A 25,981-nucleotide genomic window follows, 5' to 3' on the forward strand; every position below is an offset into this window, starting at 1 on the left:
GTAAGCACGTTTTTTTTGTTTTTCTTCTTTATTAGAAGTATTTGTATATTTTTATTTACTTAGATTCCTCACTTCTATTAACAACAGAAATATTTACATGATTCTATGTTGGATACTTAGAAAAAGCATCTATAAAGACTAAACAAAAAGACATTAATTTCAGCCCTGGCAAGTTGGCTCAGCAGTAGAGTGTTGGCCCAGTGTGGGAAAGTTCTAGGTTCAATTACCTATCAGGGCACACAGGAGAAGCGACCATCTGATTCTCCACCCCTCCCCTTTCTCTCTCTCTCCTCTTTTTATTCCTCTCCTGCAGCTATGACTTGAATCCATGACTCAAATCAAGCAAGTTGGCCCCAGGCACTGAGGATGGCTCCATAGTCTCACCTCAGGTGCTGAAATAGCTTGGTTGCTGAGCAACAGAGCAGTGGCCCCAGATAGGCAGAGTATTGCCCTGTAGAAGGCTTGCCGGGTAGATCCCAGTTGAGGTGCATGTGGGAGTATGTCTCTCTACCTCCCCACCTCAAAGTAAAAGAAAAAAAAAGACCTAATTCCTTGTTAAGGTCCAAGAGAATAAAACTTCAAAAGCCTAGATTCTAGCAAAATTTTCCAACTTATGTCATCTTACCATAAGATTAGGTAATTTTTATCAATAAAATATTGCAATATGTACACATAAATGTATTGATTGTTTCTAATTACTCCCCAAATAGCTAATATATAATACCATGTAATGTTTACTAAGCACTAGGTAGTGTTCTAAGTGTTTTAAAAATATTAATTTTTAATCTTCATACAACCCATTAAAGTAGACATTAATTTCACTTGACAGACAAGAAAACAGATACAGAAAAGCTAAGTAATCTGACCAAGAGTCACACACCTGAAGAAAAGCAGAGCATTCCAATTCAGCCAATCTCTCTCCATAATCATACTCAATCACTATGGATATACCTCTTCTATAATATTATATATCTAAAAGCCCTTAATTCTCAATCACCGAAAGAAAGGATCTCTATTTTATACCAGGAGGAGGCATTTCTAAGAGTAGAAATTTAGACATGGTTCATTTTGTTAAGTGTAAGTTGACAATTACAATTTAAAGTGAAATTCATTATATTAAAGCTTTTCCCTTTGAAAAAAAAGCTATTAACTTTATGCAAAATTTCTCTTAGGTAGGGCTGATTTTACATGAAATGAGGTTACACAGTCTGCTTCCAGAACCCATACTCCTAACAATTTGACTATACTAATTTGTCAAGCTAAGGAATTTTTTAAAGGGATGATTTATTTTCTCAGAAAGTCCTTAATATGAACACTTAAAAAGGATAATCACTTATAATTTAACCAAAGTATTAAGTATTTTTCCTTTTAATACTAAGTTAGAAGAAGCACAGTGGAACATTAATTGTTAAACATACTACCAATTATTTTGGTTTTGTTAAAATTATATTATCAAAATTGTTACCAAGCTCAAATATCATAAAACTTTATAATGGGAAAATCATTTCTGACACTGGAAGTATTTAATTCTGGTTAGCCCTCAAAAGAGCACAATCTATTGCTCTTTCAGTGGGTACATAGAAAAGAAAATAGAACATAAAAAACATAAAATATAATGGACAAAAGGAGTGAAATGCTATTTAATATATGGGCCTCTGTGATATTATACAAATATGGTTAAGACAGATCTTTTGAAACAAAAATATACACTAACAAATAATTACAGTGATGAATAACAATGTATATATAAGTATGTTAGCTTATACAAGTACCATGTGAGTACAGCACTGAGAACTGATATATACCACCCAAAGAAGTAGACGAAGGTTTCAAAAGAAAGGATTTATTTTGGGGGACAGGTCACAATTTCCATAAAAACAAATACAATTTAGAAAATTCATACTTAATTCATTAATTTTTCTCAACTTTAATGATGTATTTACCACTCAAAAGAGTTTGGTGTAAATTTTTAACACGACAAATTAAAATGAGCTTTAAAAAACAGGTAGATCTCATAACACTGAAAATGCAATTTAAAATATTATAGCAAATTTAAATACAGTACAATTTAGAATGACCTATGAAGTTAGTTGCTCCGTTCTTTGATTTCACTTAACATTGATGTAACTCAGTGTGGAAGGTTACATTCGTACAAGTTTACACAGTTTAATGATTAACTATATTCACCTACCAACCTTACCGTTTATGTGGCAAATAGTGGTATATAGAGAGATTAGAAATCTAGTTCTGCTTGCAGGAGAAAATTAGCCCCAAATTGCTTGAAATTAAATAATTAAGATAAAAATGTACATGTTTAAGCTCTTTCTTTTTATTGCTCCTCTAGTTATATCTTCCAGAATTGACCAAGACTATTCACCAGTTGATTCCATATCTCCACAGCGAAAATCAAGATTTGCTATGTTAGATGATGTAAAAATTTTAGCCAATGGCCTTCTTCAGTTAGGACATGGTCTTAAAGACTTTGTCCATAAGACTAAGGGCCAAATTAATGATATATTTGAAAAACTCAATATATTTGATCAGTCTTTTTATGATCTATCTCTGCAAACTAATGAAATCAAAGAAGAAGAAAAGAAACTTAGGAAAACTACATCTAAACTGCAAGTCAAAAATGAAGAAGTGAAGAATATGTCACTTGAACTCAACTCAAAACTTGAAAATGTCCTAAAAGAAAAAATGCTACTTCAACAAAAAGTGAGACATTTGGAGGAGCAATTAACCAATTTAATTAAAAACCAACCTGAAATTCAAGAACACCCAGAAGTAACTTCACTTAAAGTAAGTAGAAATTATAAGGTGCTTATGATTATGTTTTAATGTGGATCTTTTAAAAATATATTTAAGACATGCTATTTTAAATACTTGATTACCTAGTTGAAATAGTTTTGTTTTGTTTTATTTAAAAAAACAACCTCCAGGTAATAAAATTTTCCATTATAATTTGAAGTTAGTTTTTGTTTCCCTAACATTATAGTATATGAAAACAACAAAACTTTCCATTTCAGATGAAAATCATAACTCTCATTAAATAATAAAATATAGACACAGTATTGCAAATTATACAAGGCAGGTAAAATATTAAAGGAATATAATTTGAAGCTATTCCATGTTTAAAATAAATAAATGTAATACAGTACATGGTAAAAATTAATCCTATTAAAATACTGTTGTTTTGTTATTTTTTATTTAATTGAAGTAGTTTAAGTTCAGGAAATCAGATTTTAGAAGTGGTACATATTAAGTAAAACATAAAAACAAAATCATGTACTATTTGAAAGAAGCAAACAAGAGAAAAATACCAATATTCATTTTTCTAATCTACAATTAACTTTAAAAAATTAGATTGTGATGTTATAGGAGATTAAAAAGTCTAATTTAACAAAAATGAAGTATGAAAGAAACTTCTAATCAACCTACAACCTATGTCCAGACTTTTGTAGAACAGCAAGATAACAGCATCAAAGACCTTCTTCAGACCGTGGAAGAACAATATAGACAATTAAACCAACAGCATAGTCAAATAAAAGAAATAGAAAATCAGGTAAGTCGATATTTTAAAAGATTGGTATATCCAATCTTTTACATAAAGTTTAGGTTTATAAAAACACTGAACCCTAGAATTATTTTAAATACTTATAGCTGAAGAGTGAGTAAAAGGTTCACATCAGCATATTATGATATGCTTGCAGCCTCTGAAGCTAATAAACTTACCAGGGCTTGAATCTTGACCCTAAAACTTTGTGTGACCTTGAATAAATTACTTAATCCCTCTGTCTCTCACTTTTCTCACTTACTCTATGAAGATCATAATAAGAATCCAACTTACAGGATTGTTGTGAGAAAAAAGAATTCATGTAAAGTATACCCAATAAAGCAGCCAAAGTGATTATTAACATTTAAATTAGATCACGTCTCTCTTTGATCAAAACCTTCAGTGGCTTGCTTCCCATCTCACTCAGATGGCCTGTGAGACTCCAGCTGACCGTTTATTATCTCACTGACTTCACTTCTACTTTAGCCACCTCAGTGTTACTGAAAAACATCAAACATGCTGCCATCTCAGGGCTTCTGCCTTGCTGTTGCCTGTCTGGAATGCTCGTCTCCCTGGCTCTGCATGGCCTACTCTTATTTCCATTCGGTCTTTCTCAAACATAGAATTCTCAATGAAGTCTTCTGAAGTCATTTAAAAATTAAAATCCCCTATTCCCATCCTTGAAAACTGCTACCTCCTTCATTACTCCTTTTTTCCTTAGTACTTACTTCTATATAAGATAATTTATATTTTAGTTATTTATTCTGTCTGTCCCTGCTCTAGTATGTAAGCTCCATGAATACAACGATTTTCTTCCATTTTTTAAATTGTTGTTGCCCCAGAATATAGCACACTGACTGATGCTTAGCAGGTACTTAATAAATATATATTGAATTAATAAAATAATAAAGGTAATGTCATTCTCAGCACAAAAAGAAGTCAATAAAAACTTGCTGTTGTTATTATCAGAAACTGTATCTGGTAATTAAGTTTAATTCACCACAATAAAATTAAATCTACAGTGCAAACAACTGGCTAGGTTAGGGAGATACCTGTTTGGAATAAAGCTGTCAGAATCTAAGCATTCCAATATGTAGTACCACAGTTTAAAATCTTTGTAATACTATTAGTCATTCAAGGAGGCTCCAAAAAAGAACATAGACTTGAAGAGACTGGTTAAAAAAATAATTGCCAAGAATTATAAACAAATATTACCAATTTCCAGTAAACAAACACATCATTGTGTTTCAGTAATTTTGTGACTCATAATTTTAGTAGGTTATTCTTGCTAATTTATGAATCATAATTTAGTAGGTTATTTTTGCTAATTGTCCAAAATGTTTTTGGCCAAGTAGTTTTGATTTCTATAATTTCATTCTTAATATATGTTATTTTTCTAAATTTTTTCCTATATATTTTATTAAGATTAAATAAACCTTCTCATAAATAACAAATAAAATTTCATTATTATAAAATATACATATAATAATAAAATGTATGAAGAATTCAAACAATGAGTTTCTGAGTTGACAGAAGCCTTAGATCATCTGATCCAATTTCATCAAGTTTAAATGAAGAAACCAAAACAATAAAAAGTAAGTGACCCTAAAATCACATAGTTACTTAGTAGAAAAGACTGATACCCAATAAGTGAACTTTACAACAGATCCTTATGAATTAGGTCCTAGGAAATGTCCTTTATGCTGGCATGGAAAAAATAATACTAATAACACAGGATAATTATAGTATATACATACTATATACTTTTCTCAATCAAAAAGAAAAGCTATCAGCCAATAGATCACAAACCTAGCACACTTCAATAAAAATAAACTGTTATTGCTAAACTAACAATGAAATATTGAAAATAATGAAAGTAAATAAATCTGCCAAAGTGTTACCTTTACAGATATGTTTACACATCAAAAATGATCAAGAAAGCAACCTTGTTCAAATTATGTGCTATGTCTTTATGATAGGCCTGAAAAACAGTAAGACTTACCACTGAGAATACTTAAATTTAAAATCTGCCTTGCTACTGAATACTATATGTATAGTATGTATCTATAGTATATGTATGGGTATATATATATACCTTCTATTTATATTAATAGATAGAACATTAAAATATTTACGCAGTCTCTGCTTTGGTCTTTATAATCTTCTTGCTCTCCCTTTCTCTATTTTTTTTTTTAAGGGGAAAGGGAGTGAGAGAAGTTTCAACTCATTTCCATTTAGGTGTGCCACTTAGGTGTGTCATTGATTGCTTCTCATATGTGCCCTGACCTAAGGCTGGAACTGGCACCCTCTGATTCAGCTGGTGACCCCAGGATCAATGACCCTGGGCTCAAACCAGTGACCTCAGCACTCCAGGATGATGCTCTATCCACTGTGCCACTGGCCAGAGCTCCCTTTCTCTATTTTTTTTTAACTCATCAAGTAACATGCCTAATGAAATATTTTGAGAACAGATCATCTGTAAAATTTGTATAGCATTGTTTAACCTTCTTAAAAATCAAAAGCAACTAACACATGATAAACTAAAATATGCATACAAACTTTACTATTAATATCCTCACCCAAATTCCCCTAATTGTATATTCAGTACTACTTTTAAAAGTAGGTTTATATTCTTTTATCAGTTACGAAGAACTGGCATTCAAGAATCCACAGAAAATTCTCTTTCTTCAAAACCAAGAGCACCCAGAACTACTCCCTCTTTTCATTTAAATGAAACAAAAAATGTACAACATGATGGTAAGATAATTTGGTTTGTTCCTTCTTGAAGCTATTTCAAAATTCTTCTTCTATCTTTAACATTTCCATCAAAAAATCCCTACTCTTAGGGCCTTCTCTAGACTAAAAGAGAGTAAAGAGACAAAGCCACCAAATACAATGCCAACCTAAAATGGATCCTGATGGGTTTCTTTCTTAATCCTGTAAAGAGCATTCTTAAGATAATCAGGGATATATGAATATGAATACAGACTTGATATTAGATAATATGGAATTATTATTAATTATCTTAGATGTAGTACTGGTATTATAGTCCTGTAAGAGTATAATCTCATGTTTAAGTAATGCAACCTGAAATGTCTAAGGGGTTAACGGTCATATGTTTGCAAATCACTTTCAAATAGCACAGCAAAATATGTACTTGTGTATACATGTGTTCATAAAGCAAATATGACAACATGATAATAATTGCTGAATATGAACAAAAAGGGTAAGGTCTTTTCTTCAATGTTTCTACTTTTCATTTGCTTGAAAATTTTCATAAGAAAAACAAAATGATGGAGGAACAGAGTCTCAATTTCCAACAAAACAAAATGATATACTTTCAAAACACATTTATTTTTAATATAATTCATACAGAAAAAAATGTTTCTATTAGTTTCCTCCACGTATGTTCACTTTTCTGTACATATCTGTGACACCTTTTACAAGCCATACATTAATGTCTCATGTGTGGTATTTTTTTTATTATCTTCTTACATCTAGCAAAAAAATGCTTAAAATTCACATTTTGTCACTTTCCTTCTGAAGAAATCAGTTTGGTAATAGTTATTTTGATACTCTTTGCATAACATGCCATCTAATAAAAATGCTTTAACATAAAGTACTTTTTCAGTAATACATTAATTTCAGTAATATATTACTAATAAAGGTTCAAAGCTACACTCACTATAATTCCATAAAATGTCAAGTAAAATCTCAAGCTCTAAAGATATCATTCTTATTACTATATCTTATGAAATAACTTTTTGTTGATTCTAGACATTCCTGCCGACTGTACCACCATTTATAACAAAGGTGAACATACAAGTGGCATCTATTCCATTAGACCCAGCAACTCTCAAGTTTTTAATGTCTACTGTGATGTTAAATCAGGTAAAACTAGCCTACAAAGAAAATGGACAATAGTTAGTTCAGGTTACTCATTACCTATTAGCAGATCCTGTTATCTTTATTCTGAATATATATAAAATGAAATACATATAATGTGAGTAGTTATATAGATCTAGTACTTATATTTGTTCTTTTTATGTGTTTACTCATGCATATATTCAATATTCTCCATCTTTTTTCTATAAAATAATCCGAAATGACTATTGTCAATAAGTTTATTAAGACAAACTCATTAGTTGTTCTTTACTAATCTTCTTGGGACCCATAATAAATAATAAAATGTTACTTCCATAACAATATTAATAACTACCTTCAAAGCCACTAATTAAAACCAAACCAAATAACAGTATTTTGTTATATCTGACAGCATCAATCTACTAAAAACGCACATTATCATTCATTATATTCAGGTAGTTCATGGACATTAATTCAACACCGAATGGATGGATCACAAAACTTCAATGAAACTTGGGAAAACTACAAATATGGTTTTGGAAGGCTTGATGGTAAGGTGACTTCCTTCCTTCCTTCATTCATTCATTCATTTACTTGTTAAAAATATTTATTGAGCCTGACCAGACAGTGGCGCAGTGGACAGAGCACTGACCTGGGACACGGAGGACCCAGGTTTGAAACTCTGAGGTCAGTGGCTCGAGCATGGGCTCACCAGCTTGAGCACGGGGTCACCGGCTTGAGCATGGAATCACAGGCGTGACCACATGGTTTCTGGCTTGAGACAAGATCACTGGCTTGGCTGGAGCCCCTCAGTCAAGGCACATAGGAAAAAGCAATCAGTGAACAACTAAAGTGCCACAACAACCAATTGATGCTTCTCGTCTCTCTCTCTCTCTCTCTCTCTCTGTTTTATGTTTTTAAAAAAGTATTGAAAAACTATTATGGACTGAGCATTAGGTGAATGAGGAACAGTCCCAACCTTCATAGTACTTACTAAAACAGTTGAACAGTTGTTGGTAATTACACTTATTATGTCTTTATTTGAATTATACTATTCACAACTATATATCTGTTCTTAAGTATATGTACCACAATTTAATAAGATGACTTCTAATTATCATAATTATAATTGCCAAAAACAACTTTGATTAAGGGCTAGGTAGTCTCATACATGGTAAATGTTATAAATGAGCAACAAAGAAAACCATCCTTATCACTACTCTATTTTCTTATTAACATTTTAGATTTAAAAATTATTTGGAGGTTGGAAGAGATGAACCTGTCAGATGTACAGTATAAACCATGTAGATTTCAATTATTTAAATATTATAAGTGCATACTATAAGATGTGTGCATTTAAAATAAATTAGTTAACTCAATGCAAATTACTATATTTTGATCACAAAGTAAACAAGATAACAAATAAAATAAGCAAAATAAAAATGAATTACAGAGGTTTAAAATCCAAAAAACATTATAAAATCCATGAAAGATGCAGAAGCACACATTTACTATAAAGTGGAAGACATTCATTGTCTTAGTGAATTTTTAAACACTCAATACTATTTGAGCATTAAAAAAAAATTTTGTATTCAAACTACTAGTTAAAATCCCTATCTAAACAGTATATTCATTCAGTAATATTTTGTAGCTTCAAATTTTCTTTTAGGAGTGAATGAACCCCAAAATAAAAGGCTGACAGTTCAGTTCAAAGTACTCATTTATTTCTATAAGAAGGTAAGCCATTTATAATGCATTCAAAAGTCTGTGCACGAGAGTGTCTATATGTGGCTCTGTTCATGTCTTTAAATTTAGATTAATTTTAAAAAAGCACATAGGAAATCAGTTTTGGTACCAAATTCCTACTTCCCAAAGATGCAATTTCTTCCCCATTTGATGGTAGTTGTTATTTATATGCTTGGTGGTGAAAAGCCAACTTTTCCTTGCTTCCTGTTTTCTAGTCATAAGCAAAAACTGATTGAACACTGCTGATGGTAATCTCAGTGTTTTGCCTGTTTTTGTCAGCCTTCTCATTAAATTATATTTGAGGTGTTGTTGTTTTTTAAGCTAGAGGAGGGGAGGCAGAGAGACAAACTCCTGCATGGTGATGATCTGAATTCACCCGGCAAGCCCCCTGTGGGACAGATGCTCTGCCCATGTGGGGCCATTGCTCCACTGCTTGGCAACTGAGTTATTTTTAGCACCTGAGACAGAGGCCAAGAAGCCATCCTCAGTGCCCAGGGCCAACTTGCTTGAACCAATTGAGCTGTGGCTATGAGAGGAGGAGGGAGAAAGAGAGAGACAAGGGGGGGGGAGGGGTGGAGAAGCAGATGGTCACTTCTCCTGTGTGCCCTGACTGGAAATCAAACCAGTGAAACTCACATGCCAGGCCAATGCTCTACCACTGAGCCAACCGGCCACAGCCTCACATTTTTAAAAAAAGAAAGTACACTATTTGTACTTACAGTCCTTAAAATGAAGTCTCTAAATAATTTAATATCAATAGAAAATTTTTACTTTTTTTCTGAAATACTTTAATATAAAAGTTTGTGATAATTAAAAAAGGATCTATTGCGTAGGCCTGGCATGCAGGAGTCCCAGGTTCGATTCCCAGCCAGGGCATACAGGAGAAGCGCCCATCTGCTTCTCCACCCCTCCCCCTCTCTTCCTCTCTGTCTCTCTCTTCCCCTCCCGCAGCCAAGGCTCCACTGGAGCAAAGTTGGCCCGGGCACTGAGGATGACTCTGTGGCCTCTGCCTCAGGTGCTAGAATGGCTCTGGTTGCAACAAAGCGACGCCCCCTGGTGGGCATAACGGGTGGATCCCGGTCGGGCACATGCGGGAGTCTATCTGACTGCCTCCCCGTTTCCAGCTTCAGAAAAATACAAAATAAAAAAAAGATATATTTGTATTTATGTTGTTTTTAATTCCAAACAAAAATATTTTAAATTATAGAGAACAGTTATTAAGAATTATGCTTTTTAATTTTAAATGTTTTTCCATTTTTATTTTTATTTTTCTACAAGGAAAAATATGTATCAAGCAAATATCAAAAACCAAGATTAAAATGACTGTTATTCAATCCAGGTCTCTAGAAATTCTTAACAAATCTCTTGATAGTATATGGATATTAATAAATAGCTGATAGTAAAGTTAAGATATACAAGGATCTAGAGATGAGATATTTTACCAATGACCAGACCTAAAAATATCTATAACAGCCTAATATGTTTAACCCATGAAATATGTTTTATAATATCCATTTTAGAAAAGATAATCAGACTTAGGCATGCCTATGAATATTTTTAACATTTTTTACATGTGTAACTATGTAACTATCTTCAATAAGATTGTTTTAAAAATAAATATTTAAGAGACTAAAATAACCAAGCAATTTGAGACTAAAACAACTCATTTACTTAAACTAGTAAAAAACTGTCACCAAAAGAAAAGAATGTCAGTACCTAATCTGCAGTTAACAATCCACAGATCTTAAGCCAGGCAGGGAAAGAAAAATACCATATGACTTCACTCATTTGAGGAATCCAATGAACAATACAAACTGAGGAACAGAATAGAGACAGAGGCGGGATCAAAGGGTCCAGAGGCAAAGAAGACAGAGGGAAAGGGGATGAGAGGATGGGATGAGAACAGAAAAGCAAAACCGGGGGGAGGTGTTGCAGGGAGGAGGGCAAAGGGGAACACTGGGGAGGAGGAAGGTATTCGGAGGGACACTAGAATCTATGTATATCAATAAATTACAATAAAATTAAATTTAAAAACAATCTACAGATTTTTATGACTTTTCTTTTCAGGAGAATTTTGGTTGGGTCTAGAGAAGATATACTCTATAATAAAGCAATCTAATTACATTTTACGAATTGAGCTAGAAGACTGGAAAGACAGCAAGCATTATATTGAATATTTTTTCAACTTGGGAAATCATGAAACCAACTATAAACTACACCTAGTTGAGATTACCGGCAATATCCCCAATGCATTTGCAGAAAACAAAGATCTGGTGTTTTCTACTTGGGATCACAGAGCAAAAGGATACTTCAACTGTCCAGAAAATTACTCAGGTATGCTTTTCCTAATATCAATACTTTGTTTCCCTATGTTCAAACTATCTTCCCAAAGTGTTCGCTAATATCTACAATGTCAACTCTGTAAAATCTGAACGCCAAATAAACATTTTCAGTATAGATAAAAATATCTTAATATAAGTATTAATTTTATTCTAATTCAACTAGGTATTTACCTTTAACCTTGCTCAGATATTTTAGTTTTGGTAGGGCACATGAGACTTTTATAGATCATTTTATATTAAGATATATATGTATAATACACTGTCATATTTATAAGAAATGAAGATATACTAATAAAATATAACTAACTACATATGAGTTTGTATTCACTGAATTGCATATATGTTTTCTTTAGGAGGCTGGTGGTGGCATGATGCATGTGAGGAAAACAACCTAAATGGTAAATATAACAAGCCAAGAGCAAAATCTAAGCCAGAGAGGAGAAGAGGAATATGTTGGAAGTCTCAAAATGGAAAGTTATACTCGATCAAATCAACCAAAATGTTGATCCATCCAGCAGATTCAGAAAGTTCTGAATGAACTAAGGCAAATTTAAAAGACAATAAATTAAACATTAGAATCATCCCGAATTACTGTGGTTTAATAATCTGGTATTAAATCCCTAATGGAAGACTTTAGAAAAGGATTATTTTTAACACTATCGTCAATTTAAGATTAAACATATCGTATCACCTAAAAGAACACCATTTAGGCCCTGGCCGGTTGGCTCAGTGGTAGAGCGTCAGCCTGGCATGCAGAGGTCCCGGGTTCAACTCCCGGCCAGGGCACACAGGAGAAGCACCCAACTGCTTCTCCACCCCTCCCCCTCTCCTTTCTCTTTGTCTCTCTCTTCCCCTCCCACAGCCGAGGCTCCATTGGAGCAAAGATGGCCCGGGCACTGGGGATGGCTCCTTGGCCTCTGCCCTAGGCGCTAGAATGGCTCTGGTTGCAACAGAGCGACACCCCAGAGGGGCAGAGCATCCCCCCCTGGTGGGCGTGCCGGGTGAATCCCCGTCGGGCGCATGCGAGAGTCTGACTGTCTCTCCCCATTTCCAGCTTCAGAAAAATACAAAAAAAAAAAAAAAAAAAAAAAAAGAACACCATTTACCTTCTCAATCAAGTTTTTATGACATCAATCATTTATTCATTTACTTTGTAATATGGTAATCAATTTTAGATGGTACAATCTAGCTTTTAAACAATGGGTAATATTTTTTAATAACTTTCTGAAATAAAAAACTTACAAAGAGACTTTCATTTAAAAGTCATCACGTGGGCTAATTTCACAACTTTCCCACTTAAAAAAGACTAGTTTTCTTGCTAAAATTCTAAACTTGAGTAAGTATAAAGGATAGTTGTACAGTTCTTAAATGCTGTAACATTTTTTTAAATGCTGTAACATTTTTTTAAATGCTGTAACATTTTAATTTCAAAATCAAAGTTTACTCAGTCCACAGAACATGAGAAAAATCTATAATATAAATTTTAAAACTGATGCTTCATTTTGCTACAAAATAATTTGGAGTAAATATTTAGTATACTTTATGTATGAGACAGGATGAAATACTGTATTGAAATAGGTTCACTGTCTTAAAGTCAGTAGATCATGATCTCTAAGTCATATTGACTTTAATACCAGGTACCACTCTACTTTAACATATATTTTCTAACTTATCTATACTGTATACATTTTATATATTTTAACACAATACTGTGAAAACAAAATATTTTAAGAGATCTTGTCAGACTATAATGAGAATGAATGTATTTGTAACATCAAGTTAAAGTTCAATAATTGATTCCCTGGACATAGCATGAGTCTAATACTTATGTGTAGATTTTCAAATAGAATTAAAAATCATTCAAGTTACTGAATGTTTAAATAGTCTGAGACACGTGGATGTACGTTTCCAAATTCAATAAAAACTCAGCCCCCTAAATTATAGAAATTTAAATTCTTGTATTTTATTCATCAAAGAGAAGTGTGATTTTTATTTCTAATTTTAAGTCGTTTAAATTCCAAATCCTCAAGGATTACTAGATTTGAATTAAATCCAGTGTTTTGTTTTTGTTTTTTAAATAATTTTTTAAAAAGACTTTATTCAACTTTTTTCAGAGAGGAGAGAGAGAGGGAAGGGGGGGGGGAGAGACAGAGAGAGAGAGAAGGGGAAGGAGCAGGAAGCATCAACTCCCATTTGTGCCTTGACCAGGCAAGCCCGGGGTTTCAAACCAGCGACCTTAGTGTTACAGGTCGACGCTTTATCCCACTGCACCACCACAGGTCAGGTGAATTAAATTCAGTTTTTAAAGACTATAGTGCCCAAGTTATATAATGTCTCACCTTAGTCAATAAATATTCAACATTATTCATTTCAAGTTATCCTATATATATGCCATATATAAAAAATATATGACATATATAAATATGTATGATCTATGTGTATCCTACATAAATATTTTATTTCAAAAAAGCACGAAAGAATATAAGGGAGAATAAGTTTTAGTTTTCAGAACCACAGGCAAACTTTTTAGAGCCACAATACCAAAACAGCTTTTTAAAAGATAAAATTGAAAGCTTTCAAATGCAAAATAATTTAATTTAATATATCAATTACTTCCCTCTATTGGTTTTTCAATTTCTTACAATTCTCATACAATATGTTTTATTTTGTTTCTTTTGGGAGCACTGTTATTTTTCTCCTTTAAAGCTCAAATTGGGAGATAATTCTGGTAGAGAAAGAGAAAGAATTTATTTCCTTTATTATTCACAAAATTGTGTCCGTCTGTCCTCACTACTTTGCCAAAAGTGTTCTAATTTCACCACTAACTCACAATTATTAAATCTAAAGGCCTTTTCTCCATCCACATATCCTTTTATCTCTCTACTACTAATAACAATATTCTTCTTTCACACTTGACCTTCATTTGCTCCCACAATATTATTATACTTTCCAAAGATAATTCCTGACTTGAATCCATCTTTACAGTCCTATTCCCTCCCAGGATTTAGTATTGTGGGCCAATGTACAATCTTCAATCATCTCTTCTATGCTGACCTTCAGAAACTCATCTACTCTCATAGACTCGTTTATTGTCCATGAATAAGATTCCTGAATCTGCATGTTATTTCCGATTCTCTATCCAATTCCCCTTCTGACATTGCCTACCTGCAATTTCTACTTTTGATATCGTATAGTCCCAAATTCAATGTATCAAATAACAAATATATCATAGCCTTACTACCTCTGCTGGTCCTTCCTGCCTTACTACCCTCTCCCACTTTACTCCTTACTTCATTATATCCATTAATGGCACTACCATGCTTCCCCATCACAGAAGCTTAAAACCTGGGAAGCATCTCTAACTTTCCCTTAACTTTGTAAACCACCTCTTCTGTATCCTAAGCCACTAAATCTGTTACAATCTTCTTTTGAAGAGTCTATTAATCTGATGTGTTTATTTCTCATTTCTGCTGTCAAAAACCTACCAAGGACTGCCTTTAACCTGAGTCTTAAAATTTTCTAAATAGTCTCCTGTCTGGGCTCCTGATTTTATGTCTATCTCCCCTCAATCTTCTTAAAATAAATTTGTAATGGCTGTATACTACTTCAACCTGTGTTGCTCAAATTTACTACTAAAAGAGTATAATGGCCAAGAATAATGAAAATACAGCCTTACAGATATTGCAGTCATAGGATTAAATGGTTTGATACAATAAGCACATATTTCTTTTAGAATTTTAATAGGATTTTATCTTAGATTTTAAAATCTTGCCTTAAAATTGCACATGAATTATGTTTTCTACTCCACAAATCTATCTTCATATAAAAATAGTTATTTACTGCACTGGTTGGTTGGCTCAGTGGTAGAGCATTGGCCCGGCGTGTGGATGTCCTAGGTTTGACTCTTGGTCAGAGCATACGGAAGAGGTGCCCATCTGCTTCTCCACCCCTCCCCCTCTCGCTTCTCTCTCTCTCTCTCTCTCTCTCTCTCTCTCCCCCTCTCTGTTTCTCTTTCTTTCCCTCTTGCAGCCATGGCTCTATTGGAGCAAGTTGACCCCACGTGCTGAGGATGGCTCCATGGCCTCTGCCTCAGGTACTAAGAAGAGCTTAGTTGCTGAGCAATAGAGCAATGCCCCAGATGGGCAGAGCATCACCCCCTAGTGGCCTGCCAGGTGTATTCCAATCAGGGTGCATGCAGGAATCTGTCTCTCTGCCTCCTCTCCTCTCACTGAATTAAAAAAAAAAGTTATTTCCTCCCCAAATCTTCCAAAAAGTGATGTTCCTGGAAGATGTGTCATTTTTGTCCTGTGGACTTCCATGTCCCATATAGCTATGCCCTCACAAGAACATGTACTCCAATTAAAAGTGTATATGCCCACAGAATAAAATTCAAATCTCTTCCAGGTACTCATGAGGTTTTATTATCTGACTCCAAATTGCCTCATTTTGTGTGTGTGTGTGACAGAGAGAGACAGAGAGATAGAGAGACAAAGAGGGGCAGATAAGGACAGACAGGAAGGGAGAGAGATAAGAAGCATCAATTCTTCATTGCGGCTCCTTAGTCTCTTTAGTTGTTCACTGATTGCCTTGACAGGGGGGCTATAGCAGAGTCAGTGACCCCTTCTTCAAGCCAGTGACCTTGGGCTCAAGCCAGCAACAATGGGGTCATGTTTATGATCCCACGCTCAAGCCAGCGACCCTGGCTCAAGATCGTGAGCCCACACTCAAGTCGGATGAGCCTGTGCTCAAGCTGGCAGCCTTGGGGTTTCAAACCTGGGTCATCTGTGTCACAGTCCGATGCTCTATCCACTGTGACACCATCTGGTCAGGCCAAATTATTACCTCTTAAACTATTTTTTACCCAACACAAACCCTCAGCTCTAATCAAAATTATCTACTTTTAAACATCCCCTATACGCCATTCCATTTGTTTATAATGCCTCCCCAGACCTTTCTGCTTGGCTAGGTCTTCTTTATACTTCAAGGTATAGGTAATCCCACTTTTCCCACAAGTATCCAGTAAATTGAGGCTCCTTCCTCTGAAAGCTTGCAGCACTACTGTTTGTACTCCCCAGATGGCACTTAGCAAATGAAGAAAAGACAGAAGTAAATCTGGCAAACATAATAAATGTGAATAAAAGTAATAAAACTCCAAGAACAAAGACAATCTACTTGATTTTAGTGAATTAACAGTAATTTCCACCTTTTATCTGCAATCTTGTTTTCCACGGTTTCAGTTACCCATGCTCAACCATGGTCCAAAAATATTAAATGAAAAGTTCCACAAATAAACAATTCACAAGTTTTAAATTGTGCACTGTCCTGAGTAGCACAATGAAATCTCGCATCGTCCTGCTTCATCCTGCCAAAATGTGAATATCCCACTGTCTAGCATCGCCAAGTTGTATATGCTCCACACCCATTAATCACTTACTGGCTGTCAGAGTGATCAGATCTACTGTAGTAGATCACAGTGCTTGTGTTAGAATAACCCTTATTTTGCTTAATAATGGTCTCAAAGCACTAGAGTAGTGATGCAGGCAATTGGATATGCCAAAGAGTAGCCTTACAGTGCTTCCTTTAAATCAGGGGTCTCAAACTCGGGCCCACGGGCCGCATGCAGCCCGCCCACCAATTTTGTGCGGCCCACAGACTGGCCCGCAGACTAATCCACGAAGTTTGATTAGTCTGTGGGCCGCATGCGGCCCGCGGGCCGCGAGTTTGAGACCCCTGCTTTAAATGAATGGTGAAAGTTTTAGGTTTAATAAGGAAAGAAAAATCAACTTATTCTGAGGTTGCTAAATCTTCAGTAAGAACAAATCAATCTACTCATGAAATTGTGAAGAATAAAAATTTGTGCTAGTTTTGCTGTTGTAACTAAAACTGCCAAAGTTACAACCCCAGTGCATGACAAGTGCTTAAATAAGATGGAAAGGGCATTAAATTTGTTGGTAGAAGATATATAACATCACTGTGGCTCAATGATTCTCCTTCTGATATACTGTTAGAAGGTCAATAGAGCCTACCACTACATCACAATGCCTACCTCATTCTCCTCACTTCATCTCATCATGGAGGCATTTGCACCATCTCACCACATAACAAGAAGTGTGAATACAGTACAATGAGTTTTTCTTTTTTTTTATTGATTTTTAGAGAGAGAGGAGAGAGAGAGAGGGAAGGAGGGAGAGAGAGAAAGGGGAGGAGCAGGAAGCATCAACTCCCATATGTGCCTTGACCAGGCAAGCCCAAGGTTTCGAACTGGCAACCTCAGTGTTCCAGGTCGATGCTTTATCCCACTGCGCCACCACAGGTCAGGCCAATGAGGTATTTTGAGACAGAGAGAGATATCACATTCATATAAGTTTTATTACAATATATTGTTATAATTGTTCTATTTTATTATTCATTATTGTTGTTAGCCTCTTACTGTAACTAATTTATAAATTAAATTCTTTTAACAGGTATGCATGTATATATTATATAAGAAAAAACATAGTATAATATAACGGGTCCTTGAATAACATCATTTCATTCAATATAATTTCATCATAAAATTGATGACATACTGTAGGAACCTGACACTTATTGACACTAATCAGGCTATGGTAAAATCAGTTTTGTTATATGTCATTTCACTTCAAGTTGAAGAAACCATCAATATTAAGGGAGGACTTACTGTATAGGGTCTGCCACTTGCAGGGGTTTGCGGCATCCTCTGGGGGGTATTAGAATATATCCTCTGCTAATAAGGGGAGACTAATGCATTACAAAATTTCTACACCAGAAGTTTAATCGGAACCAGTGTGAATTTTACTCAGAGTTTCCTGTTTCAGGGTTATCTACTTTTCTACAATCTATTTACCTACTCCCTCTCTCTCTCATCCTAAACCAGCATGCTTTAAAAAAAATTTATAGAGAGAGGAAAAGAAGGAGGGAAGAAGAGGGGGGAGGGAAGAAGGGAGAGAAAACGAGCAAGTGAGAAAGCTAGAGAGAACATTGATTTGTTGTCCCACTTAATTTATGCATTCATTAGTCGACTTTCATGTGCCCTGACCAGGGATCAAGCCCTCAACCATGGCATATAAGGACAATGCTATAACAAACTGAGCTACCCAGGCAGGGCTAAAATCAGCATGTTTTCATGGCTGTATCTTTACTTCCTAAAAGCCTAACTCACAGAAATCAACTAAGTCATTCATTAATCCAAAATGTATTCATTAACTAGTATTTATTGAGTACCTACTATTTGCCTCCTTTATGAAACCTATTTCGAAGATGTATCTTTATTATATGCGGCTTAAGTGTCTGTTTGTCGCCGATAGCTTATTGGTTGCTTGCGTAACTGTACTAGCCAATGGGGTGAAGTTGCCATGGCTGAATGCAAATTGAGCGTGTCAGGGGGAAGGTGAACATTTGTTTGCATTGGCAATCATTGCTTTTGAAACAATTTAAGGCTGAATGCAAATTGAGCGTGTCAGGGGGAAGGTGAACATTTGTTTGCATTGGCAATCATCTGTTTTACATAAAAACTACGTCTTAACGTAATTTCTTTTAAGAATGCCTCCTAGAAAATACAGCACTGAAGAGGAGAGAAAAGGAGCTAAAGCTGCACAAAAACAGCTTTCTCGACAAAAAGAAACCACTGAGCAGAGAAAGACAAGGCTTGCTTCAGTCGCAGAGCAAATGAGTCTTTCTCGGCAAAATGAGACTGATGAGCATAGAGAAACAAGGCTTGCCTCAGATGCAAGACAAAAAAGCCTGTCTCGACAAAATGAGTCCCTTGAACAAAGGCAGAGAAGAGAACGACAGGACATATTTAAGTGTTGATTCCATTGTAGCTGATAATAAAGCGAGTGCCAACAACTTTCCAACGGAATTTTTAAATAGTCTGTCGCCTTCTGGCATGCCACCTCACAAATTGAGGTTAAAGACTAGAGCAATTATTATGCTGTTAAGAAATCTTAACACCAGAAAGGGTCTTTGCAATGGTACAAGACTAGAGATTCTCCAATTGAAAAACGTCATAATAGCTAAGTCTTTGACTGGGTCCTCTAAAGGTGAAATACATGTCATTCCAAGAATTGATTTGGCTCCATCTCAAACAGGGTTGCCGTTTCAATTGAGACGTAGACAATTTCCTGTAAAACTTGCCTTTGCTATGACCATCAATAAGTCTCAGGGTCAAACGCTTAAGCGTGTTGGCATTTTTTTTACCTGAGCCTGCATTTGGACACGGTCAACTTTATGTTGCCTGTTCAAGAGTTCGTGAAAGAACGGACGTAAAATTAAAAATAATTGATGTTACTCTGCAAGGCGAGCTTAAAAATGATGGAAATATCTACACAAGAAATGTTGTGTACAAAGAGATCTTTGACATGTGAATTAACATTTTATTATTTAAATCACCTTTATTTATTGAGCTAGCGGTGGCTCTTAAGAAATGTACCACCAGTGGTTTCCTTCATTGCACTCTACTTTAAGCAATTAAGCAAGTAGAAGGGGGAAACCCCATGGGGCACTAAGCAAAGGGGCGTCCTCGCCACCTGCCCTGGGTAATTCAGTTTGAATTAGCAGACACCTTTGCACAAATCATTTTAATTACAATTTATAATATCTAGAACAGCGGTCATTTCGTATGACCGCTGGGCTTTCTAGTTGTTATATATTCATTCCTTCTGTTATAGAATAATCGAAATTCCTTTTTATTGTCATCGGTCTGTTCCTGTATGTGCCCTACCAGGGATCAAACCTGCAACCTTTCGTATCGGGACAATATTCTAACCAACCAAGCTATCCAGTCAGGGCCAAACACTGCATTTATGCATGTACTACCAAGTGATCATCCAACACAGCAGTTTTCAAAATGGAAAAGGGACCCAACAGTTGGCCTTTTTATCAAAGTCCAAAGTTCAGAATACCAGGGTTAAAGAAAACAACACAAAAAAAGCATTCAAAAGAAAAATAAGATACAAACAAAGAATTAGCAATCAGACTTATCTCAGACTACTCAAAAGCATCACTTAAAAACAGAAGATAATTGTGTATGTTTTCAAAATGATGACAGAAAATGATTTACAATTAAGAATACTGTATCCAGCCAAACTAACAATTCTGGAGTAGGGGTAAAATATATTGTCAGATATAAAACGTCTCAAAAAATTTACCCACATATGCCCTGTTTTAGGAAGATACTGAAGGCTCTCAGAGAAATGAGTAAACCAAGAAAGAAAATATCTGAAATAAGAATTCCATTATAAAAGAAATATAAAAAGGATTTCCAGGATAATGGTAAATAGGACCTCTGTTTTTCATTTTAAGTCTTATAGCACTATATGTACTTTAAGAATGTGCATATAAATCTTTTAAATATATTAATATGTAATAAATAACAAAGATAAATAGGAAAATGAAAAAAAAAAGAGTACTCAAAGTCCCCAATTTAACATTTTCTCTGTTTTTGAAATAATCCAAGCAGAGGCAAGATAGACAACCACAAACTAGGGATGCTCTAGACGAGATTCTTACACTAGATAGAGGTAGAGTGAATACAAGTCTTGAATTATATTATTATTTATTTATTCCACACATAGCAGACTGTATTACTTTGTTTCTTTTAAAAGCAGTATGTATTTCTCTAGCCTATCTTCTAGGAATATGAGTCACACTAGGTGCCAATTTTTGGCAATGCTCTGTGCTCTGTACTCTCACAAGAGAAGACAGGTTATTATCTCATGTTTTATTAACAAGAAAATTGAGGAGCCAATAAATTAAGTAACTTGTCCTAAGTCACCCAAATAGTAAAGAGTGGAGTCAGAAATCACACCATATATGTAGATGTTACATCCCATCCTCAGACCAGTGTATAGTTTCCAATTTCTTAGTTCTTTGAATAATTATTATGTGCTTTCTGTATGTTAACACAATATTCTAGATGTTGAAGATAAAATAGTAATAAGCAAAATAGACAGGTCTCTGGCCTTTTCAGTAATTACATTCTAATGAAAAAGACAAAAAATGATCACGTGACTACATGTTGTAATATGCCAGATGATGAGAAATACAAAGATGGTAAAGAGCTCAAGGAGAGAAGCAGGGGATTGTTTCAGGTAGGGTGGTGAGAGTAAGCCTCTCTAGGAAGTAACTTTTAAGCAGATATATGTCTGAAAAAGGAACCAAGCCATGTGGAGATCTGGCGAAAACATGACAGGCAAAGGAAAGAACAAATAGAAAAACCTTAGGCAGGACTCAATTTTGTTTGCTCAAGGATAAACAAAGAGGATATTGAGGCTGAAATAAAATAAGCAAAGCAGAGATTAATAGGATATGAAGTTTAAAAAATGCAGAAGCCAGATATGTAAAGTCTGATAAACTATTTTTTTTTTTTCATTTTTCTGAAGCTGGAAACAGGGAGAGACAGTCAGACAGACTCCCGCATGCGCCCGACCGGGATCCACCCGGCACGCCCACCAGGGGGCGATGCTCTGCCCATCCTGGGCGTCGCCATGTTGCGACCAGAGCCACTCTAGCGCCTGAGGCAGAGGCCACAGAGCCATCCCCAGCGCCCGGGCCATCTTTGCTCCAATGGAGCCTTGGCTGCGGGAGGGGAAGAGAGAGACAGAGAGGAAAGCGCGGCGGAGGGGTGGAGAAGCAAATGGGCGCTTCTCCTGTGTGCCCTGGCCGGGAATCGAACCCGGGTCCTCCGCACATGATAAACTATTACAAAAAAAAATTCTTTTTTTTTTTTGCTTCTAATAGAAGCTATAGAGGGTTTTAGACAAAGGAATGAATGATCATTAAAAAGGTACAACAGAATTCAAGATCAGCAGCTATCTAATACGATAGTCTCCAGCCCCATGTGGCTCTTAAGCATTTAAAATGTGGCTCATCTGAATTGGGATTTTGAGATAAGAAAAATAAACTATTTCAATGTTTTTTTTACATTTATTACATGTAAAAATGATAACAGTTGGGGCATATTGGGTTAAACAACATATAATTAAAATTTTGTTTCTTTTTGTTTTTTTTTAGAACACATAAAAATTTTAAATTATAAATATGGTTCCCATTATATTTCTATTTGACAATGCTGATCTAGATGGTGACTTAGACTTGAGTTTTAAAGGTGGAAGACATAAAAAATACTAAATTTAGGATAAATTTTGAAAGTACATCCTATAAAACTTGTTGGAGGAATAAATGTGAGGAGTTAAAAAAAAAGAGAGAAATTTTGATTCCCCAAATTTTGACCTCAGGAACTGGGTAAATGGTGGTGAAATATGCTAAGATGGGAAAGTCGAGTTAGAATCTTATGTCTGAGATGCCCTGTTAGATTCCAACAGACAACTGAGTCACGGTCTCAGCATTTACAATGTGGGGAACATCATTCATAAAAAGTGTATGTAAATGTTACCCCAGGGGTTATGCAGTATTCTGCCTCAAAATCCTATCCAACAACCTTATGTCAAGTATTAACCTAGTGAATATTCTTCAAATACTGTTGAGTGTTAGAACATGGTGTAGGCACATAAATTTGATTGATATGTAATGCTAGATTCTGCTAATAAGAACTTTTGATAATATATAAGAACTAGGAATTCACTGTACTCAACTATACTTAATCTCTCTATTCTTCAGTTTATTCACTTCTCTTTTAAATTTTATTTCAGAATTAAATTTAACAGGGTGACATTGATCAATAAGAGTACACAGGTTTCAGGTAAACATTTCTATAGCATTTGAACTATTATGTTGTATACCATCACTCAAAGTCAAATTATTTCCCATCACCTTATGTTTGTCCCTCTTTTATTCACTTCTAAAATGAAGGTAACACCTACCTCAAGTTATAAAAATTAAATAACATAATGTATATAAAAAATTTAACATTATACCTGCCATATAGGAAGAGCTTAATACATTGCAGCTTTTACTACAAAATCCAGTGATAAGAAATAGAATATAACAAAGCTACAAAATATTTTTGTAGAGTTTCATTCTAGTTTACTTTAATATTAGAATACACAGTATCTTATTTCAAAATCCTCCCACATTAAAGTGTATTACCTGTAAGTAGTGTTTGGAACATAGACATCCCTGGCAGGAAACTCCAGAATTTCTCTGGTCGGTCTAACTCTGCTGTCAGGGTAAAGCTTCACCTGAAGCAGCTCTGGCGTTAGGCAATAATGAGGATTGTCAGGTGCCGGAGAAATGTCTATCTTCAGCTGAGCTACATATAAAAATATATTATAAAAACAATGCAAACATAATAAATAAAACCTTCATGTAAAAAATGTTTTTGGAAGACATCAGATCCTGTTTTTGCATGAAGTCTGGAAAGAAACCAAAATTACTATCATTTCAGTCCTCTAAATTACTTCATTTTAGCAAGTCTCACAAGTATAAATTACCCAGACAGACATAAACACATGTAAAATACTGAATGAATGAATGAATGAATGAGTAAAAAAGAGAAAAAATTACAGAGAGAAATCTAGCACAGGAACAAGCTGACATTTCAAAGGTTAAATATTTAATTTAAACTTAGTAGGCTTAAAAATAGTTTTACTCTAGAATGATTTGCTCTAATCATAACATGAATCAGTTTCTAAATTTTATGACTTCATGTATTTTTTCCCTCTAGAAAATAATTTTAAGCCATAATATTATCCACCAGTCTCATTCAGTACTCAAATTATCAAAGGTGCTGAATCTCTGCACCCACTATCAGACCACATGAGAGTAGAATGAGGTGAAGAGGACTGACAGGCACTGAGCACAGAAAGACAGCTGAGCCAGATAAGTGAAAAATAAAAACCCATACAAATATTGATCGACTTATGACCTATACAACTTACGACCATTCAACTTTACAATCACAATCGCTAGCCACGACTACTCTGCATCTGGCAGCACAAGCGTAGCCCAGCTGGGTGTACGACAGTGTGGACCAGCTTCCGGCAGCACTACCATCTCTGCGTGCACCATTTCAACTGTTATCCCAGACTCAGTACAGCAATTTGTGTTTTGTGTCTTGGATATTTTTCATCAAACCCCTCCCAAGATGTCTACCAAGAGGAAATTGTCTTTGCAAATATTAAACCAGCTGTACTGGTAATGCAGTGTTTTACTTAAACCTGACGAATGTAAAAATAAGAAACAAAATTATGTAGAGATGATACAAATGGCATAAAATGAACAAAGAAAATTATGATATATGATATATAACAATAATGAAAGAAAATTATAAAATATGACTTAAAGATTTTTATAACATCAGTTCACAGTACTGTACATACAGCCTACTCAACTTACAACCAAATCGTGTTACAACTGGTCTGTCGGAACCAATCGTGGTCGTAAGTCGAGCACTAGCTGTAATTTTAAACAATACACTATATTTGTGATACGTTATAATCATTTCTACTTAAAAATTTTGAATACCTGTAATTGGTCTTAGTCTCCGTAAAACAGAAGACGGCCTTCTCATATCAGCAAGGAATTTGTACAGATCTTCATCACTTAAGCGGTCTCCTTCCTAATTTTAAAAAGAAAGAAAAAGTTATTTGATAAAACATATATAGTAGATTAAAAATATTGCCTGTTAATAATCCTGCCCTTCCTCTTTCAATTTAACCAGAATGAAAAATAAAATATGATAAAAAATCAATATGCTATTTCCTTTTTCATGTTTTCAAATTTTATTAAAAGTTATAATACTGCTATCTGCTGTTTTTAAATTTTATAAATTTATAGCCCATTGTCTATAAGGTATTACAAGAGTATGGAAAAACAATACAAATTAAATGAAAAGGATAAAAAATAAGAACATAGATATAAAAAGAGGCATACATATATGACAATCAGAAACTTATTACACTTGAGTTTATATTTGTCTTTTCAACTTTACATCAACAAATTTCTCAAATGCAAAATATACAGCATTGACTAAATTTAAAAAAGAACAAAAACTACCTTTGAAAAAAAGTACAACTATCTTGATACTTAGATCAGAAAGTAAACTCTAAAAACACCTCAGTCACTCTCCTGGCTGGTTGGCTCAGTGGTAGAACATCAGCCCATTGTGCAGATGTCCAGGGTTCGATTCCTAGTCAGGGCACACAGGAGAAGCGACAATCTATTTCTCCAACCCTCCCCTTTCTCTCTCTCACTCTCTCTCTTCCCTTCCCGCAGCCATGGCTAGATTGGTTGGAGCGCCTTGGCCCTAAGTGCTGAGGATTCCAGGTGTTCTGCCTCAGTGCTAAAAATAGCTCAGTTGCAAGCATGGCCCAAGATGGGCAGAGCATTGGCCTCAGACGGGGATCACCAAGTGGATCCTGGTCGAGGCGCATGCAGGAGTCTGTCTCTGTCTCCCCTCTCACTTGAAAAAGAAAGGGGAGGGAAGACCTCAGTCATAGGAAAATAGACAAACAAAACAAAACCATATTTAATTAATACAAAATTTTCGATTTAATGT

General features: G+C 34.9%; 2 protein-coding genes across 3 annotated transcripts in view; one reads left to right on the forward strand and one right to left on the reverse strand.

Moving 5' to 3' along the window:
• Window positions 1-25,981, reverse strand: part of DOCK7 (dedicator of cytokinesis 7) — a 242,981-nt gene that overhangs the window by 139,536 nt on the left and 77,464 nt on the right. For both annotated transcript variants that reach the window (XM_066376450.1, XM_066376451.1), the window contains exons 13-14: window positions 24,949-25,042; window positions 23,572-23,734 (exon numbers count right to left, since the gene is read on the reverse strand). In XM_066376450.1, coding sequence (XP_066232547.1) covers window positions 23,572-23,734; window positions 24,949-25,042 — 257 coding nt within the window. The remainder of the gene's footprint in view (window positions 1-23,571; window positions 23,735-24,948; window positions 25,043-25,981) is intronic.
• ANGPTL3 (angiopoietin like 3) lies at window positions 2,215-12,089 on the forward strand. The gene is made up of 7 exons (XM_066372189.1): window positions 2,215-2,799; window positions 3,452-3,562; window positions 6,196-6,310; window positions 7,331-7,444; window positions 7,873-7,968; window positions 11,231-11,497; window positions 11,859-12,089. Exons 1-7 carry the CDS (start codon window positions 2,305-2,307, stop codon window positions 12,041-12,043), a joined length of 1,383 nt encoding a protein of 460 aa, XP_066228286.1. The 5' UTR covers window positions 2,215-2,304; the 3' UTR covers window positions 12,044-12,089.

The sequence above is a fragment of the Saccopteryx leptura genome, chromosome 3 (assembly GCF_036850995.1).
Source record: "Saccopteryx leptura isolate mSacLep1 chromosome 3, mSacLep1_pri_phased_curated, whole genome shotgun sequence".
NCBI lineage: Eukaryota > Metazoa > Chordata > Mammalia > Chiroptera > Emballonuridae > Saccopteryx > Saccopteryx leptura.